This window comes from Phaenicophaeus curvirostris, chromosome Z (assembly GCF_032191515.1).
Source record: "Phaenicophaeus curvirostris isolate KB17595 chromosome Z, BPBGC_Pcur_1.0, whole genome shotgun sequence".
NCBI lineage: Eukaryota > Metazoa > Chordata > Aves > Cuculiformes > Cuculidae > Phaenicophaeus > Phaenicophaeus curvirostris.
In genome coordinates this window covers 27,873,304-27,892,966 of record NC_091431.1, presented here as the reverse complement: position 1 = coordinate 27,892,966, position 19,663 = coordinate 27,873,304, and the positions used below count along the sequence as shown (strand labels likewise).

The 19,663-nt window shown below is 34.7% G+C and overlaps 1 protein-coding gene across 1 annotated transcript in view; it reads left to right on the top strand.

The window, feature by feature from the left end:
• The window catches only part of CNTNAP4 (contactin associated protein family member 4), a 240,164-nt gene that overhangs the window by 202,388 nt on the left and 18,113 nt on the right, over positions 1-19,663 (top strand). Inside the window, exons 15-18 of the mRNA XM_069879913.1 lie at positions 2,621-2,748; positions 11,294-11,464; positions 16,301-16,519; positions 19,355-19,594. Of these exons, the coding sequence (XP_069736014.1) occupies positions 2,621-2,748; positions 11,294-11,464; positions 16,301-16,519; positions 19,355-19,594 (758 nt within the window). The remainder of the gene's footprint in view (positions 1-2,620; positions 2,749-11,293; positions 11,465-16,300; positions 16,520-19,354; positions 19,595-19,663) is intronic.

Below are 19,663 nucleotides of genomic sequence, written 5' to 3'. Positions count from 1 at the left end.
TTTTCCAATAAAGAGGTTGAAAAAATATGGAGAACACTAGGAATTTCCCCTTTATTGTGCTGCACAAAAATACAAATTTGGATTCCCAACAGCAAAGTAAGTGTTAAAAACTGAATGCATTTTGAGACAGGATTTTTGAGTAAATGCTAGTATGTATACTATATTCTTGATTATTTTTGTTACTCATTTAATACATGCTCACATACATAGGCCTATTTATAATAGTAACATACTTTTAAGTACAATACATAGAGCATGACATATATGTCTTCGCTATAGCCACTTTGAGTAAATTGCATACGTTGATGAGTGTATTACATTGAAAATATAACTCATACTACATTGAAAATATAATCACTCCTGGTTAATATTTCTGCCTGTATCAATTTCTAACATTTTAATCTTCATTTTAAGTAGAGATATATCCCAGGAACTCCAATATTATCTAGGCTATGTTTACACTTACTTTGGTAGTTCTGCTTAATGTTATGTTTGCTTCCCTAGAGACTACTGGTTTGAATCACTTCACTCAATACTGTTCCTAGGGTAGAAAAAGCAGGTAGAAGTGGTGCTTGTTTGTGGTGTTGTCTAAGCACAGAAAACCAGACTTACACACTGTGGTTTCAAAAATATAGTTTTTATATCGCATTTTAATAGTGAAGTCTGTTTTACCATAGATTCAGCTCTAAAACTCTTTGTTTGACTAATTGAAACCTGCAAGTCTCTAGAAGTCCAAACAAAAAAAAAAAAGTTGTCTTTAAACAATTCTATTCCTAAAGATCTACAGAAATGCAAATTCTTTCTGCAGAATTGGTAAGCTAGTTTCTGTTTGGTTTCCCTTTGCAGCACATTTTTACTGAAGCAAACAGTGTCAGTGTTTTGAGGGTTTTCCAGTTGTAAAGTAGAAATCTGCAATAACTTATATCATCCAAACATCACATTTTTTTTAAAATGTTTTCCATTCTTCACATAAGCAAATGATTTCATAAAAAAAAAAATACATTTGTGTTCACTGTCCTTCAAGATACATATGCAGAAACTATATGAAGGGAAAAGCTGATGATATTAGTAAAGCGACAGGAGAGAAGAGGAAAAAAATCACTAGTTTCATTCAGCACAGGGGTGGAATTTCTTCCTTTTGTTTCACTCCCAGTGCATGATGTACTGAGAAAAGGTAGTGCTAAGCGCAGTGATGTTCCCAGAGAAATGTGGCTTGATTGCTGAGATGTGTGCCTCATATTTAACTTCTGAGCAGTGTGGTTTCCAGATTACCTCCTCTGTCTGGGTTTGTACTATTGTCTTTGAGCTATGTGCCTTACCCATTTAAGGAAAGATTCAACTATATTTATATGGATTGAATGGACAAATTAAATTTTTGAGAATGGTCCTGAGTGGTTGAAGATTTCGGCAGGTTCAGGGGAAGCAATTTTAGGAACAAAACTTGTGTATATGAAATGTTGAATTTAATTTCTGACACTTAGCTAAGAAAGACATTAAACAAGGAATTTGGTGTAAGATTACAAGTACTGGGATTGTGCTCTGAGTGCTAAGTTGCATATTTCCATTACTGTGAGTTGTGTAAAAAACATACACTGCTTTTTCTGTACACTCAGCATGACTTCGTGAAAAAGGGAAAAAAGAAGTTAGGTTTATACGAAAGTTATACTAATCTATTTCCTATTCCATAATAAATACAGGTCATTATAGATACAGTATATCCTCAGCAACATAAAATTACTGACATGGGTATCAGTTTAGGCAGCCAGTTAGGTACCCATTTATGTCAAAGAGTTTTCTCATGCATATGCAAACAAGTACAACTATAAAAGTACCCACTTCCTACAAAAATATTTCAATCCTGACAAATGATCATAATGTGAATGCTAAGCCATAGAATCTTTAAGGTCATCAAGTCCAACCACCAACACAACATCAACATGCCTACTAAACCATGTACCAAAGTGCCACGTTTACATGCTTTTTGAACACCTCCGGACACATTGACTCCACCACTTCCCTGGGTAGCCTGTCCCAATCTTTCATCTCTCTTTCAGTAAAGAATTTTTTCCTAATATCTAGTTTAAACCTCCTCTGGCACAACTTGAGGCCATTTCCTCTTATCCTGTCACTTGTTATTAGCAAGAAGAGATCAACACCCACCTTGCTACAACTTCCTTTCAGGTAATTGTAGACAGCAATAACATCTCCCCTCAGCCTCCTCTTCTCCAGGTTAAAAAATTCTAGTCCCTTCAGCTGCTCCTCCAGCCCCTTCACCAGTACATGCCCTCCTCTGTACATGCTCCAGCAACACAATATCTTTCTTGTAGTGAGGAGCCCAAAACTGAACACAGTATCCAAGTTGCAGCCTCAACAGGGCTGCACACAGGGGCACAATCACTTCCCTGCTCTGCTTGGCCACAACCTTTTTTACACAAGCCAGGATACTGCTGGCCCTCCCAGCCACCCAGTCATATATTTGTATTCACAGTTGCTTGTATTACTGACAGAGTTATGCAGCACTTTTTTCCAGAATTTAATTATTTCTTTTTCCCACAGAAATGTATAAATTATAATGAACAAATATTCAGGAAAACTGTGAGCTTTCATTCTACCTTTTCAGGACCAATGATACTGGATTCCTTTCCTACAAGGAGCATCTACCAGTGACTGAAATTGTGATCACAGATACTGAAAGACCAGGTTCTGAAGCAGCTTACAAACTGGGGCCTTTGCTTTGCCGTGGAGACAGTAAGTAACAACTGCAAGAGTTTTGCTAAGCAGCAATGGAGTTTGCCTCCAATGCATTTTAAATGTTGTTTACTAAACAACCTAATGTGAACTTTTTTTAAAAATTTTCATCCAGTTGTTTTAGAATTTAGAAACTGGAATTATAAAGGGAAAAGGCAAAATGCTATAGCCCAGTGCAAATGAATAAGTCAGTATAGTTTTCAAACAGATATTTGAGTACAAAATTGAGTGGTTTTGCACATTTTGAATTAAGTTTTGAATAAAGGATTTTATGAATGGGAATACATGAGTGGTTACGATATCATGGGATAAACATACCCTTCAATAGACATACATGCTTCCATCACCAACCCTTCTGCATATTAGCTTCGCGGAGTATTTGTGCCACTAGAAAAACTATACTATTGGAGATTAATTCAGTACATGCAATATCTCTAAGGAAAATTTTAACTCCATATAAGAAAATAAAATTTAGAATGTATGCAGTAATCCAAAACATAAAGTTTCTATGTACTGAAAAACTTAATGTGTCAAGAAATCATGTAGAGGTAGTAAGACAACTGGAGCAAAACTGATACCTTATCAAAGATTTGTGATGAGATTTCTGATTTCATTAATTTCCATCTTCATTGGTAAAGAAAACAGATTTGGTTTATGTTCAGTAGCAACCAGTTCCACAAAATACTGTGGCTAATATTGTTCGTAAACAAAAGTGAGGAGAAGTGATGCTACAGATCATACTGAAGTACTTAACTGTTAAATTGAAAGATTTTTTTCTACAGTTGAGTAAGAGGTTTAAAAATTAAATAAGTTTAATTTCTTTACATCAAATCTACCCTATGAGTTTTTATGAACTTCATTATTGTTTCAAGTACTTAGAAATTACTGGTTTTATTCTTTACATGATTTTTCCTCCTTCATTATATAGTGTTGTGTTAGTTTTTCAAATTTCTTCAGCCTTTATGAATAGGAGGAAATCAATACCAGTAAAGAAACTTCAATCTGTACTTTTAAGCTCACTCAAGAGACTGCACATATAAATAAATATAAATTAGTATGTATTTATTTTTATCATCTCCGCTTTCATTTCTGTGACTTGTTACAGTAATTGTGCCTGGAAGGTTTTTTAACAGATGTGTCTTACAGCAGCACGTTCTAATTTTCTTATGAAAATTTATAAGACAGGAAGAAACCCCTGTTGGGTAATTCCTTTTCGCTTGTCTGTCATCTGAGTGTGAGCTGATCATTCATCCTACCTATAAAAGAACTGTTAAATCATGGGGTTATGACATAGGAATATGATATGATTCAGAGTGGAAAGCACATAAGGAGGTCTTCTTCATACAGTAGGAATAGCTGTGAGCTCAGACCAGATCTGTCAGGGCTTTGTCAACTTGGGGCTTAAAGCCCCCAAGGATGAAACCAACGTTGCTTGTCCGGGCAGTCTGCTCTGCTGCTTTATTGTCCTCACTGAACATTTCTTTTTACTTAGATCAAGTGTGAAACTCTTATTTGAAATTATACCCATTGTTTTTTATACTTACACCTTACACCAAAGCAAAGAACCTGGCTCTGTCTTATTGGTGATTTCACCCTAGGTTTCAGGGGCTGTTGTCCCTCCCTCAGGCTGAACCAGCCCTTGTCAGCCTGAGGGGCAGTAAAAGTCCTCAAAATCTGAACATCCCAGTGGCCTCCACATACTCATTCCTGTTTATAATTTTTTTTCCTGTGCTGGAAGTCTTGAAATTAGAGGCAGTATTTAGATGTCGTCTTACAAGTGTTGAGCAGAGGGATATAACCATGTTTCTCAATAGACTAGCCATGCTAATAAAGCTGATGATGCAGCAGGCCTTCATTGTGGCCAGGGAAAATGAAACCATGGATAATGACAGCCTTGCAACAGAAGTATTTACAGCTCCTGTAGTACTAATAAGTGGGCAGAAATTAAATTTCACTACCCAACAAGTTCCCAACTACTATTAATTATAGAACCTGACCCTACTTATCACAAATCTTAAAACATGGAAGCCAACTAGCTTCCTTGGGTGAATCATTAAAACATGCAGACAATGCTCACACACATTGATCTCCCTGCTGTATTTGATTTTTCCTTAGTCTGTGTGATTGAAATAATGCAAAATTTTACACTGGTGAAAAATGATCACAGTATTTCTAGACAAGCTGCAGTACAGAGCTCTAAAATATCATGAAGACAAGCACAAGAAGTCAAACTCTGAATGTCAGAGAAAAAACTTTGTAATGACAGGCAACATTATAGAATTTGACTTCAGAAAGAAGCAATTTAGAACTGAAATAATCTCACTGAAAAGACCTTTCAGAATATAAATGTTAGCAGTAATAAAACAGCAAATACCTTGAGAAGTAATGTTCACTTTGATTGTTTAAAAAAAGCAGTAATTATGCAATATTTCTCAGCCATTTATATAAAAAAGGCAAAGATGGTAAGGAATGGTATGCTTTTAGAGAGGTAAGGACTAAAATTTGAGAAAATGATACAGGATTTCTGAATGAAAAATAAATGTTATATCGCAGAAATAAAGCACAAGGTATTGTGTAAAATATTAACTGTATAATATATGTAATAAAACATATGAATATGAAGCATCGCATATATATATGCATCATATATAATATGTTACCTGTGTTAAACTATTATGATACTGTCTTATTCTATATATTTTGTAGCATAATAATATATAAAATGCATTATATCTTATATAATAGATGATATATTAACATCTTTTCTCATATACAACACAATAATGTGTATTTCAATAAACATTCTATTGTTTTAATCATTATATTGGGAATGAGCAAGCGTTACAGCTTACTAGAATTATCTTTATGTATCAGCAGTGGCTTTTATAATGAAAATTTTCTTTAAAGTTCAGTTTTTCAGAAAATATAAAAAGCTATGAGTTGGAGTACATTTTGATTTCAATGTGTTACATTTTGTACTAGTCATGATAGATGAAGTAAATGTAAACTCACTCGTAAGATCAACGATTATATGCTAGTTGCACTTTGAAGATGCAAGAAGCAAGCTTTCCGTTATTAATGTGTTTTCTAATCTGAGGTTGCAGACAGCCATGAGGGTCTAATTAAAAGCATTTTAACGACACTTACTTTCTCCTGTGTCTTTGACTAGGTGGTGAACACAGAAAAGGTCTAGTAGCAAATATTCATTTCTCAAAAGTGCTCTCAAACAAGGGAAAATAGATTCTTTTGCATTACTGTACCTGGTTTCTTTATGTTGACTCACTTCAATGAAGCATGTTACTTCAAGAAAATCAAACCATATTTTCTAGTATAAAGCAGGAAAGAGTAAACTAACATAAGAGCAATAATATCAAACCCAATACCAGTATATTTCTTTTTATGTATAAAGTTCCATTCAGATATTAATGGTTGCCCGCAGCATTCTGATAGACTTAGCTATCTATATTTCTAAAATGCTTAAGTGCAATGAAAGTAGTAATGCTATTCTATGGAAATATGGTCATTTAGAGTTATTAGGTCATAGGATTTAGTGACATTCACCTCTATACATGATTAGTACTCACTGATTTCTGTCACTTTAAAATATATTACTGATTCATTTCTATATACCCTTTTCTGATGTACAATACATTTAAAAAATTGTATGCCAGTGCTGTTGGATTGAAAAAAGATGTCTAAATACAATGAAAGTTAAGACTCAAATTAATTTTTATCTATTGAGTAGTGTAACAGAAAAGATTCGAGGCATATGAGGACAGAAGAAAACTTTGGGCCGTAAATAGATAGAAATGCCACGGTTTTCATGAAAAAAAAAGGCTTCTCCATTATTTTTTGTCATTATTCAAAATCAAATCCAGACATTGATTAAATTTTGATAGACAGACAGTTAGTATAGCTAGATTTTTTTAAAAAACCGCACCATTCAAGGGTGAGGATAGTGTTGTTTTCCTTGCAAGAACTGACTAGAGATACTCCAAGTAATTACTTTGAAGTTCGAGTAAGTATGAGAGTTTATAAATGCATGCAGAACACTGAGAGAAAATGAATATGACAAAATTATGAGAAATTAATGGGTAATTATAATCTGTCAGCATCAGACTTGGCCCAAAAATATAAATTACATAGCTTTTAATTAAATAAAATATAAAATGAGGATAATGCAATTCAATGTAAAGATAATACATCATTCAGCATGAGTTTATAAAAAGTAAATTTGGCCAGGCTTTTGAGGGTTTTCAGTGCTAGTAAAGGCAATACAGATGAGGTAAGATACTTGCAGTCTAGTAAGTTGTTTGACCATGTGTCACATATCAATGCACAAATTCAACTGCAAAATTACAATATAAATGCAAGCACATAATCCACTGAATGTTAAGTTCCTAGTTTGACATCTGAACAAAAAAGAGCAACCCTATTGTGAGCTTTGGATATAATAATTTAAGAGATAAACTCTATTAACAGATCATTAAAGCAGCCCAGTAAAGTTTTTTAGCTGCACAATATTAAATTCTTTCTGTCCTGACTTCAATCTGATCAACATTATTTTGATCCTTTTTACTGCTTCCTGCATCACACAGAAGTTAAATACAAGTCTGTGGTTGCAGTTTTACACTATATGAAAAGGATGTAATGTTAAAAGATTGCATTAAAGAATTTGAGATGCATTTTTTAATGAAAGTGTCTTAAGCTTATTCTCTTTACTTAGCTCAGGCTAAATCAGAGGTGATATGCTCAATTTAAATTGAGCTTGATTAAGTAAGAAATGATAATGTTTCTGAAAGCAGGAGAGAAAATTAGAAAAATATCCAGTCAGGATTTGAATTTAGTCCAATAGGCTGAGTATATGCACATACATAACTATATTTATAAATTGTCAGCAAGAGCTTTTGGGACTTTTCCATAAATGGACAACTTTTAATTGAATTGGTGGAATATTTTCCCTAGGAACAATACTGTTTTTCAAACAAGAATTGATTCAAGAAATGTATTCAGTCACTGGCATATTAGAGGTCAAAGTGGATGATCACAGTTTTCCCTTCTGGCCTTTTAATCTATGAATCTTATAATAAGTTGCAATGTAGCGAAGCTGGAAGAAGTGATACTAATGGGGCAGCTGAACACTGCAAATTCTCAGAGGCAAACGGCTGCCAGCTGGTCAGACTTCATAACAAGAGGAGAAGAGTTTTAGAAGAAGCAGTTTGCACACTTCTTAGTAATTTTGGCCTCCTTTTTTCTGTGCTAGATGAAGGAAAGATTTTCCATGTAGCCAAACTGACAGAAATATTGGGCATTTTTGAAAAGCAACAGGTGCAACAAAAGCATGTAGTCAGTAATGATGGGTTTCCTGCTTCATTCTGCTCAGCAGTAAAGTGAAGCAACCCCCTAACACACTTATCCCCTAAACCCAAATGATACCAAACCCAAAGAAAACAAAAATACAATCAAACCCGTTAATCTGCAGTTAACAAATGATCACATAATTTAAAGAGACATTTAAAAGGCCAAATAGGGAGGAGCAAACCGAAGACAACACACAAAATCCTGATCAGCTGCTAGTAGTTTAACTGAGATCAGATAACCTCATAAGTTCAATTAGACAGGCTAAATCTACAATTTGCAATGAATATGCTTTCTACAGTATTAACTTCTACATTAATAGTACTATGCACTTATAATCTCATCACAGTGACATTCCAGTAAAATTCAAAGATCATATTGGTGTACCAAAGACCAGAGGCTGGCTCTTACGAAAAAGAGCACTCTCTGCTGGAAGCTTTCTTGGTACCTTTTAAGTGTTTAAAAAAATACCTGGAAGAGGGAGAATATGGGAAAGATGGAAGGTTCATTAAATGTCATCTTCACAAAGCCTACAAACACATTCAAAATAAAACTAGCAGCTCTAGATTAAAAGCAGTGTGCCTTAGCTATATCAGTCTATGTTAGAGATGGGTAGTATTTTATGTGTCATGTAAATCAGAGAATTTTTTTGTTTGAGGAAGAGCGGAGACTAGTTAAAAAAAAACATATACAGAAAATGTTTGACCACATAAGATCTTTATTATCTCTGCCTCACTGCTTACTATCCCTGCTGGAGTTCCATGCTGAAAGAATGAATGGTGCAACACTTCTTGATACTTAGGGGTATCAAGAAGAATAGATCGAAATGATAAAAAATATCAGCTTTGATTAAAAACTTGGGGAATGCTACTATGTACAATTGCACAATTATTTTGAGAGTTGCTTTTATTATCTTTGCAACATTAAAATGGCTACTCTATCAGCCTTGTTCTCATTTCTTCCTTTTTCACTTTAAAATTTAAAGTTGGTAAGACTAGTTCATATATGCCAAAAAAACTGAAGTAACTTTCACAACATAAAACATGATTGACTTGATGACCCTGGGGGTGTTTTCCAACCTAGTGATTTGGTGATAAATATGATGGTGTTCTATTTATGAAAATCAGGATCTTCTTTCTTTACCTATAGGAAGACTGCAGTCTTGCTACTCAGATAAAATGCTAAGTATTATTGGTTCCTGCCTACACAGTGTTTGGCAGTTACAGGAAACTAAATAGGAAGCAAGCCAGATGCCACATAGTGAAGAAATTCTTTTCTTATCCTCATTTGCAACAGCAGAAGGTACTTTGTAATATACCTTTGCTAGATCTATACTCAACCCCTTTATTGATACAGTAGCTTAACATCCATAAATCACAGAATTTCCAGAGCTGAGAAAAAGAACAACTAGATAGGAGAAAACAGGAAATTAGGAGAGGAAGAATAAAACTTCCTATCTCTGCCCTGCCTGAGGGGTTCCATTCTGATTTACAAAGATCATTCAAATGCTTCATTGAAGCTAATCGTATCATTACTCTACTGGACTGCTACTGCTGCTATTGTCTCTCTTCTAATTACTAGCAATGTTTTACCAATTTTGTATAAATTACTAGTATTAAACTTCCCATTGTGTCTGAATTACTGATAACAGCCAGCTCATTGTTTTTTAAATAGCTGTTATATCCTTGAGTCATAACTATGGTAACGTTTGCTCTGTGGGAGCCATGACCTGAAACAGTTGAGAAATAAGGGCTTAAACTTGATCTCAATATGTAAGGGTACTGCCCTTGGTTTACGACACTTTGCACAGGATGGTAACTCTGAGGAGCCCATCAAGCAGCACAGGAGAGCGAGGTGCAAAGCTATACTTTCCTCTTCCAGCCTCAGCCATCTGTTCACATCTCTGCCCTACCATGTAAAAAGTTATCCTGTTGACTGCTTTAACTTGTGATTGTTGGCAGCACTCCCAAGAGGCAAGTGTCATAACAAGCAATTGCCAGAATACATATGAATCTCCTGCCACACTGCTTTTCTAAGTGTGGGATCTGAATCCTTATTAAAACTCTGCTAAAAAGTCAGAAGGAATGAGTGAATCATCTTCAATTTTACTTCACCGTGCTGTCAACCAGACCTCTGTCTACACTGTTTCATAGAGTTCGATTTTACAAATAAGAAAGAAATTTGCAAATCTACACCCACTTCCACCCTTAAAACCAGAGGGCACCTGGAGCAAAAGTGATAGTTTCATGTACTATTTGGGCTAAGATCAGAGCATTATTGGGAGAATGTGTAATGGCCTTGTTCAATTAAATAGGAAAGTATGGAATGCCTCATCTGATCTAGAAGAAATATAGCTTACTAAAGAAACAGAGATACATCTGTAAGAATTCAGAAATAATAAGGTGATTCTGTTTAAACACCATAAATGCATATTATATTCCTAACAGAAGAGGGTGGTATTGGAAATTTTACATAATCTTTTTAATAATCAAGAAGAAAATCTAACAAATTCTGACTGAATGCCAGCCTAAAAAAAAATCAATCCAGCAAAATACCTGTTTAATCTTATAAACTTTTTTGAGTAAAACTGACTGACATTAAATTTATCATGTAATAGAATGCATATGAATTTCTAAACTGCAGTCAACTAACGAAGATACCTTTATAATATATATGCATATTTTAATTTCTTCTATAATAATTACTGGCAACTGTATCGTAACTTCTTTGTGATATCTGGTAAAACTTCACTGGGCTACAACAATAACACTGTTTTCCTTGGTTTTGAGAAATATGCGTAACAACTGCCAGTTTAAACTAGCCAGTTTAGTTACAATAGTTCATTCAAAGTTGTTTTGTTTTGTTTTTCTTCTTAAAAGGCTATATCACGCCCTAAATGGACCGTCTAGCTGAGTTGCCAGGCATTTGAATTCCAATGAATAGTTTTTTGGTTGTCTGAACTAAGCATCTTAATTATTCTTTCTGAATAATTTTTCTTTGTCTGCAAGAACACCAGTTTTTCATTTTATAGACTAAGCAGGAGACTTCTTTGGAAATTAGACTCTTCAAACATTGCAGACCCTTCCTAGCCCTGGGCACTTTTGTTTGTTTAATTGGTTATAAAACTTATACTGGCAATGTTAGATAACACTGTATCTATCACTTAATCTTTCATTATAACAACTAGGGACATTCTGGAATTCCGCATCCTTCAACACAGAGATGTCCTACTTGCATTTCCCCACCTTCCATGGAGAGCTCAGTGCAGATGTCTCATTTTTCTTTAAAACTACTGCTTCCTCAGGAGTGTTTTTAGAAAACCTGGGAATTCAAGACTTCATAAGGATAGAGTTATACTGTAAGTAATACGACTGATGGTTATTGTTCTTTTTATGGCTTTCAATAGGACTAATTTAGCATTATTTTAAAGGGAAAACACTTTAAAATTGTTCTCTAGCATTATTACTCTCATTACCACTATTGTAGCTTTATCATTCACCCAGAAATCCCAGAACTGGGACCATACATAGATCTATTGAAAGATAATTTCTGCTCAGAGCATTCTTAATCTAAGAGCACAGCAATTAGACCTTAACTGCTCAGACTGTTACTTCTTCCTTGCTCACTGCCTCCCTGCCACCAAATTCTCTCCCTCCAAATTTTAAGGTCAGGCATTACATTTGGCTGCTGGGAGATTTGCTCAGTCACAATGTGTGACTCACACCTGTGGCAGAGTGTGCTAGCTTAGTCACACTTTCTTAGCACTATTTTATTTTTTAAATTTTCTTTGTATATACAAAAACCTTGAGATTTTTACACATTCATAAATTTTTGTTGTACAAGAGAAAATTAAATGCCTCACTAAATGCAGTAAGATGACTAATGAGAATGAAAGCTCATTTATTTAGTCTTATATTGGTGATTATTAAAGCAAAACTTCTTAAGAGCATAAGTATTGTTTCGAAAAATATTTGGATTCAATTTAAATGACACATCAATTAAAAAGTTTTGTACTTGACAGGTGCCTCTGAGAGTTCTTTATATTTCTTTTTACCTTATTTTTTTACAGAATAATTGTGCTATCACACTCAAGTATAAAAATAAATATATAAATTGCATAATACTAAATATTACAATAGATGTGTTAATGCATTTTCATCACAAAGTAAAATATTCAGCTTGCATGGGTTTTTTGCCAATGTTAATGACTTAGATGATTGAAACAAACAGGAAAAGGCCTACTATGTTCATCTGTAGGCACTTTAATTATAGAATCTTCTTAAATACTTAATCAATTTGGTTTTGATTTTCTCAAACCGGCACTGTTTTTGAAAGATAGCCTGCTTTCAACAGTGGCTTTGACTTGTTCATTGACAGTATGAACTGCCTTCTGTCCTTCTGGTAAAATTCTTTGAACAAGTGAAAGAACAGTAGTATTATAAACTCAGTGTCATGCAATACAGAGAATGTACTGGGTCAGCACTTCAGCTGAGAATCTCTGAAGCAATGATGATATTCTTGTTTGATAAATTATTTTCCATTTTCAAAATAAACAGTTAAATTATGAAATCATTAAAGGAATACTTCTGAGATGTAAATTTGTTCAGACAGTTGGCAGAAGACCATAACTCTTTCTTCAGAATAATAATGTGCAGACAAACTTATTTCACTTGTCCTATTAGTTCATAAGTTTCCAAACTGCTGTATACTACTGAGGCATAAGAGAAAGCAAAAATCTGAATTGGTCTGTATTTTCAGTATTTAAAAATTTACTTAACCCCCCCCAAATTTACCTTATTACTGTCTAGCATGTGAAGATATTTCTTCAATTCCAGAAACATAAGTGAAATTATTTTTTATATGTCGTAAGTAGGATTGTTTGCAGTGGACTCAGAGTCATATGCTTCCACTGAGAGTAATACCAGTTTAAACTGAGAAATATACATTTTCATCAGAAGTACCATTCTCTCTCTCTCTTTCAAAATCATTGCATAGGATCATTCAGATTTCTTCATCATATGCTATTTTATAACTGATATGAATATGAATCACCAGCCAACACTTTATATTCTTTTAATAGTTCCACATAAATCAAAGCCTTTATTTGATTTGTGTAATAAATAATAAATAACAATAATGAAATGTCAGGTGTCAGTGTTTAAGATGGGGATGTATTAGAGATTATTGAACACTTGTTATGCCTTTAATATTTGGCATTCTCTACTTGTGAATAAAAATGTTTTTCTTGGCTCTCTATTGATTGATCTCAAGATTTATAATTCTTTATTTATGACACAATAATCTGTAGATCTTTAAGTCTAACTTTGCCAAAGCAAAAGTGTCAGATCAAGACTTTTAATAGGAAAGTTTAATGCTGTTTGTTTGGTTTCATGAAGTTATAAGCATGGCAGTGCATCTGTGTGTAATGCTCTAGAAAGTTGTTACAAAAATTAAGGTGTAAATCCTAGCTGTGTTTTAAAATACAGAGGAAGTGTGTTGTCTTGAAGAAGATACTTGATCCTTTTTTCTTATCTTACAGAATAAGAATTATAATTATTCAAGTCTTTGAATTTTTGTTTTAGTTCCTGTAATCTTCCACAGAAATAGTGGTTGAAAGGAACAAGACTGACTGAATTGTGAAAAGTACATTCTGTTAAATACTTGTATGACCTCAGGTTACATACTCTAGCCAAAAGTCTGAGCAAGTATTTTATCTAAAAGCAATGATTTAAACAGAAGTTTAAAGTAGAGTTTGGAACACTACAGTGTATTCATTAAGAAGGTCTTCTGTGATTACTTTGGATGTAGTTCTGAGAAGTCCAATTTGCAGCTGCTGTTGGCCTTCATCTGCTCAAATTCTCAACTTGTTGTCCAGGATGAATGGAATTCGATAGTTTCCTGTATGAAAGTGCTCAAGTTTCGTATACTGTAGTGTATTATTTGGTAAATACTTTCTGCACCTCTGTGTGATACTCATCGCTGATACTCAAAATTAATCTCAATGACTGTGCCTTCTGTTATTCATTTTAGCCATGGCTAGCTACTGACCCCTCTCCATGATTGCCATCAACTGCATCTTCTGCTCCACTTTGCCAATCTATAGCTGTGCTTTGCCCATGTATTAATACATTAGGGCCACAAAAGTCCCTGAGGGGTTTGGAAAGTTTTTGGGTAACACAAGTAGGTAGGGCCCACAATGTATTTTTTGAACTGGAATAGAACTTTTGGTTACGCCCTCTCCTCCTGCCCATGAAATGACCAAAGTTCTCTTTGCCTCAGTCCTTTGTCACAAGAGGACAAATTTTAGAACTCAGTCAGCACCTCTCTACATCCTGTGGTGTACCTTCCACAATGCTTATAAATGCCAAATTTCTTCCAAATTTGTAGTGTAGCTGCTTTTAGTAGAATTATTTAAAATATTGTAAAATATCAACTGATTATATTTTTGGCTTTTTCTGACATATTCTGATTAGACTACAGACACTCCAATGGATGACCATACAGTCATCCTTGCTGTCTGGGTCTCCATCCCTAGAACTTCTGGGATTGGTTCCCTTTTTTCAAGACTGTAATACTTTTTTAGTGGTACTAACAATATTCATTATTTCAGGCATTATTTCAAAACTTTTTATTATGTTTTTTTGCCTTAAAAATCTAATGAGCAGCATTATTTATCAGATCTGTTATTCTGATATGCTATTTAATAGGCACGTTCAGTGAGTTCAAAGCAGAATTTGTGTTTTCAGGCTTCACCCCAACAGTATCCAGAGGATTACAAAGACCTCCCTGCAGAAGGTAACATTCAGCAGAAATTCTCTTTACCTAATCACATGGAGTTTCTGTTGCTACTGTGTGGTTCATTGGTTTCTTTTTCTTCTTGTACCCCTCTGTAAGGGGAGACTGAGCTCTTATGGTGACCAAATTAAACAATTTTACCTTAAATTTCATTTACTGAGGAACAAATTTTAAACATCAGTTACTTCTTATTATTGTATAAAACATTGTTGATTTTTAAGCAGAAAAGAAAAATTATTACAAAAGGAACTCTGTTCAAAAATTTGCTCCACATTATGCCTTATTTTATTTGGAAAGTCAAATACTTTGTATATTTTTCATTTTACTTTTCACTCTCATGTTCACCTATTACAGCAAAATACATTATAACAACCAGATTCGTGGCTTATGGGATTGCAAGCATGTGGCATTACTCAGTCTAAAGGTTGGACAAAGTGGATCTAAAGATTATGAAGTCTAATGTACCTTTAAAAAGTGAAAATAAAATAAAATAAAAATATATAATTGGAATCTTTTTTCAAAAATTCACTAACTTCATCTTTGAAAATGTTATTTGAGGCTGATTTATTCCTCTTGGATGCTTCTAATTGTTTTGCTATTCTCTCAGAGTCCAGTGACATAAATGGCAACCTTACTGTTGGATTCAAGGAACCTTCTCAGACCTCTAGTACTTTAGTAAAGTTCTTAATAATTCAAAATGCTGGTAATCCTGTGCTTAGGGATTACTTATTTTCATACATTATTGTCCTTGAATATATAAAAGAAACAATTTCTGAGAGAATATTCATAATTTTCAGATCTTCAAATTCTGGCATGTTCCTTCTCTGTTTATTTTTATATGCAAAGATTCAGTTACAAGTTTCCAAGAAAACTATGAAAATGTGTAATGCGAAATTTTCTTCAGAATGACTTAGTTTAATTCACTGTATACATAGTTTTATAAACCACAGCAGAATTTGCCTTCTGGTATTTATAGAACTTGTGAGAATAAATAACAAAAACAAATAAACAGTAGAAGATATTGATTGGATTATAGTGGTGATAATTTAAATATATCTAACAATAGTAATCAATTAGCATGTAAGCAGGAGATGCTTTTTATCCAGTCTGAAAAACAATGAAGCTAACACATTTCACTGTTTCTCAACTGCTCTCTAGGAGTCCACACACAGTTTGATTTCTGTGCTGCTGGTAAATCATTGTTCTCACTATCAGCGACTGTCAAGAGACAACTTTGGGGATAAACCCCCTGAAGTAAATTTTTCCCCTAAAACAATCAGCTTTATCCCATGAAATTGTAGGCTAGACCTTATAGTAACTTATTCTGCTACTTAATGATTTTGTGAGCCAATTAACTATGAAATAATTTGAATGTCCTTAATTACTGTCCTCTTTCTAGCTGCATCTGAAGTGATTTTTTCATTTGATGTTGGAAATGGACCTAGTGAAGTTACAGTGCAATCGCTCACTTCTTTAAATGACAACCAGTGGCATTATGTGAAGGCTGAACGCAACATCAAAGAGGCTTCCTTACAAGTAGATCAGCTTCCTCAGAAGTCGCACATGGCTCCACCTGATGGGCATATTCGCTTGCAGCTCAACAGCCAGCTTTTTGTAGGTAGGCACTCAATTAATAGAAACTTTCCCAGTTATCATTATGAAAATATGAAAAGAAAAAGGAAAAGAAAAAAAAAAAGAGAAAAAGATGGCAACGGGGTCTTCTGAAAACAGTTTGTATGATGAGACCCTCTCTGAAAAACCCATGGAGATGTAGCTCTGTTTTGATGTTACAAATTCTGTGCCTAAACCAATAATTACTGCTGGATAGGCTTTCAACAAAACTTTTCTTCTTTTGAGATTTGTTTGAGGAACAACTAAAGGATCCCCATTTGTACCATTTTTTTAGTAGAACGTAATCTGAAGTTGAAGTTTAAAGGAAATTGTGTCATCTGTCTTCATCCACAGATTCTCAAGTTGCCTAGAAAAGTTGTGAATGCTCCATCATTGGAAATGTTTAAGGCCAGACTGGACAGATTCTTGAGAAACCTGATCTAATGAAAGATGTCCCTGCCCATAGCAGAAGGGTTAGTCTAGATGGTCTTTAAAGGTCCCATCTGCACAAATAATTCTTTGATTCTATGATCCCATGAACTACTCCTCTGCCCTTTGCTACAATATTTAATGAAATAATCTGACTGTGTTTACTTAGTATTGGAAATGAGAGAAAGGGACTATTCTTTAATTTCACGCAACCAGGGTCTAAACTGTGAAAGCTTCAAAGGAAGAAATTTAATACTTGTGCCTTTGTACTTTAGCAGATGTGATATTAATATATTTGGATATAACACTGGAAAAGCAGAAATAGAATAGCAGAAGTTTAATCACTGTTCATTTAGCTGTTAGGCAGAGTTAATGAGGAGCTATGTGTTATGTACATGGTAGTGTTCTTACTGTAATATTGTTATATGAATTTATTAGTTTCTGGTGTATGTATATGGTATACAGTATCAGGTCACATAGTCTGCCCCACTGTTAAATAAATCTTCGTCTAGATCCGCTGTGAAACACATCATACCAAATGAATATATGTTTTATTTGCTGTGTATTGAGGAGGGTTGCAGTTAAGGGAAGTTACAAAACTGTAGCTATAGAAACTATGCCTCCTTAGGAAAAACTTAAAGCGGGGGGAACCCTTGTATGTTAGTTTCAGAATTCTGACCTATACCTCAAAGGGCATGAAGTGTAGTAGATGGATCCTAGACCAAACATTGAAGAATTTTTTATTTTGACTAAAAGCTTGGGAGAGGATGCTATGATAGAGAAGATATCCAAGATATTAGCTATAGTGGAGTAAGGAGAAGTTTTAAAATTAATTTATATTCATGGTAATGAACTAGAACTGCTAATGGAAGGAAGAAGAGGTTTCTGTTTCCTGTAATGCAATAGATAACATTGCTGTTTCTGACTTGACTTAACATGTAACTGCTATTATATGAACAGCTGAAATTAGATCTATTTGAATTTGTTCTGTGAAGCACGACTAAGAAAAGTCTAATTCTACAGGTGTTTGTGGTAGTATTAAGTCTAAACAGTTTCCTAATTATTTTGACAGTTAATTGATCTCTAGATCTTCTGACCCTATTCCCAAACAACGTAATACTATACTAAGCTTTATTGGCAGTTACAATTTCTGATAATTTTTTTTTAAGAAATTTGCCATTGAAAATAATTGTGGGTTTTTTTGTCAAATACTTTGACAATTTCTAGCAAATTTATGTACATTCATCTCCCATATAAAGGTGACCATTTAAAAACTGTTTTGACTTATCTACAAGCAAGCATTCTAGCTTAGTTTCTTCAGAAAATGTTCAGGTGAATAATTGTATTAGAGACAACTATTTTACTACTGATGGTGTGGGGATTTTTTCTCTCAGGAAATCCTTGAAGATCCTGGGAGTAAAATGAAATAAACATTCACTATTGCACGGTGTACCTTGAAATCCCATATGAATTTGTGCAACTATTTTGAAATAATTTGGGGCACAGCTGATAAAAATGGCATTTGTTTAATTTTATTCCACCAAAACAGTGGTTTTGAAGTGTGTCATGGTAAGTAATGGTGATTCATTTGAATCATTTACATTATACATTTCTTGTCAGCCCAGACACCAGGTGTAAGGTGTCACGATCCATACCATGACTGACAGACACACAAGTCATTTCGTCAGTCATTAGTATCTTGAAAGAGGAAAACTGTACAGCTCATCATTCTTCCTATCCCTTTTTTCTTTTTTCTCTTTTATTTCTCCTCTCCTCTCCTCTCCTCTCCTCTCCTCTCCTCTCCTCTCCTCTCCTCTCCTCTCCTCTCCTCTCCTCTCCTCTCCTCTCCTCTCCTCTCCTCTCCTCTCCTCTCCTCTCCTCTCCTCTCCTCTCCTCTCCTCTCCTCTCCTCTCCTCTCCTCTCCTCTCCTCTCCTCTCCTCTCCTCTCCTCTCCTCTCCTCTCCTCTCCTCTCCTCTCCTCTCCTCTCCTCTCCTCTCCTCTCCTCTCCTCTCCTCTCCTCTCCTCTCCTCTCCTCTCCTCTCCTCTCCTCTCCTCTCCTCTCCTCTCCTCTCCTCTCCTCTCCTCTCCTCTCCTCTCCTCTCCTTCTTTAAAAAAAAACATAAAAAACCAAAACACTTAATTTCTGGTTGTTCCTCCTTTGTGAATTAATAGAAGTATGCAACATTGCTTGGTATCTTACTGTGCAAAATTCTTGTTTCCCACTAAAAGCTTCGATGATTTGCTGTAATTACTTGATGGAATCAGATATGCTTCTAAAGCTATTTATAAATATTTTCACATGCATAGGCTTGTGTCTTGAAAATTCAAAATAAACTGTTCAGGGGCGTAAAACATAGATTTTTACACATCAGTTGTTTTAAGTTTTTAAAAGCTCATATGAATTTATTTCAGGTGGAACAGCATCCAGGCAAAAAGGATTTGTGGGATGCATTCGTTCATTACAGTTGAATGGGATGGCCTTAGACCTGGAAGAGAGAGCAAAGATAACACCAGGAGTCGAACCAGGCTGTCCTGGACATTGTAGCAGTTATGGTAACCTGTGCCATAATGGTGGAAAATGCAGAGAGAAATACAGTGGATTCTCCTGTGACTGCACTTTCTCTGCCTATGCTGGGCCATTCTGTAAGAAAGGCAAGCATGTGTTTTAGCTTCATCAGTTATTGAAAACAGAGTCATACAGTCCATAATAAGATCTTTACA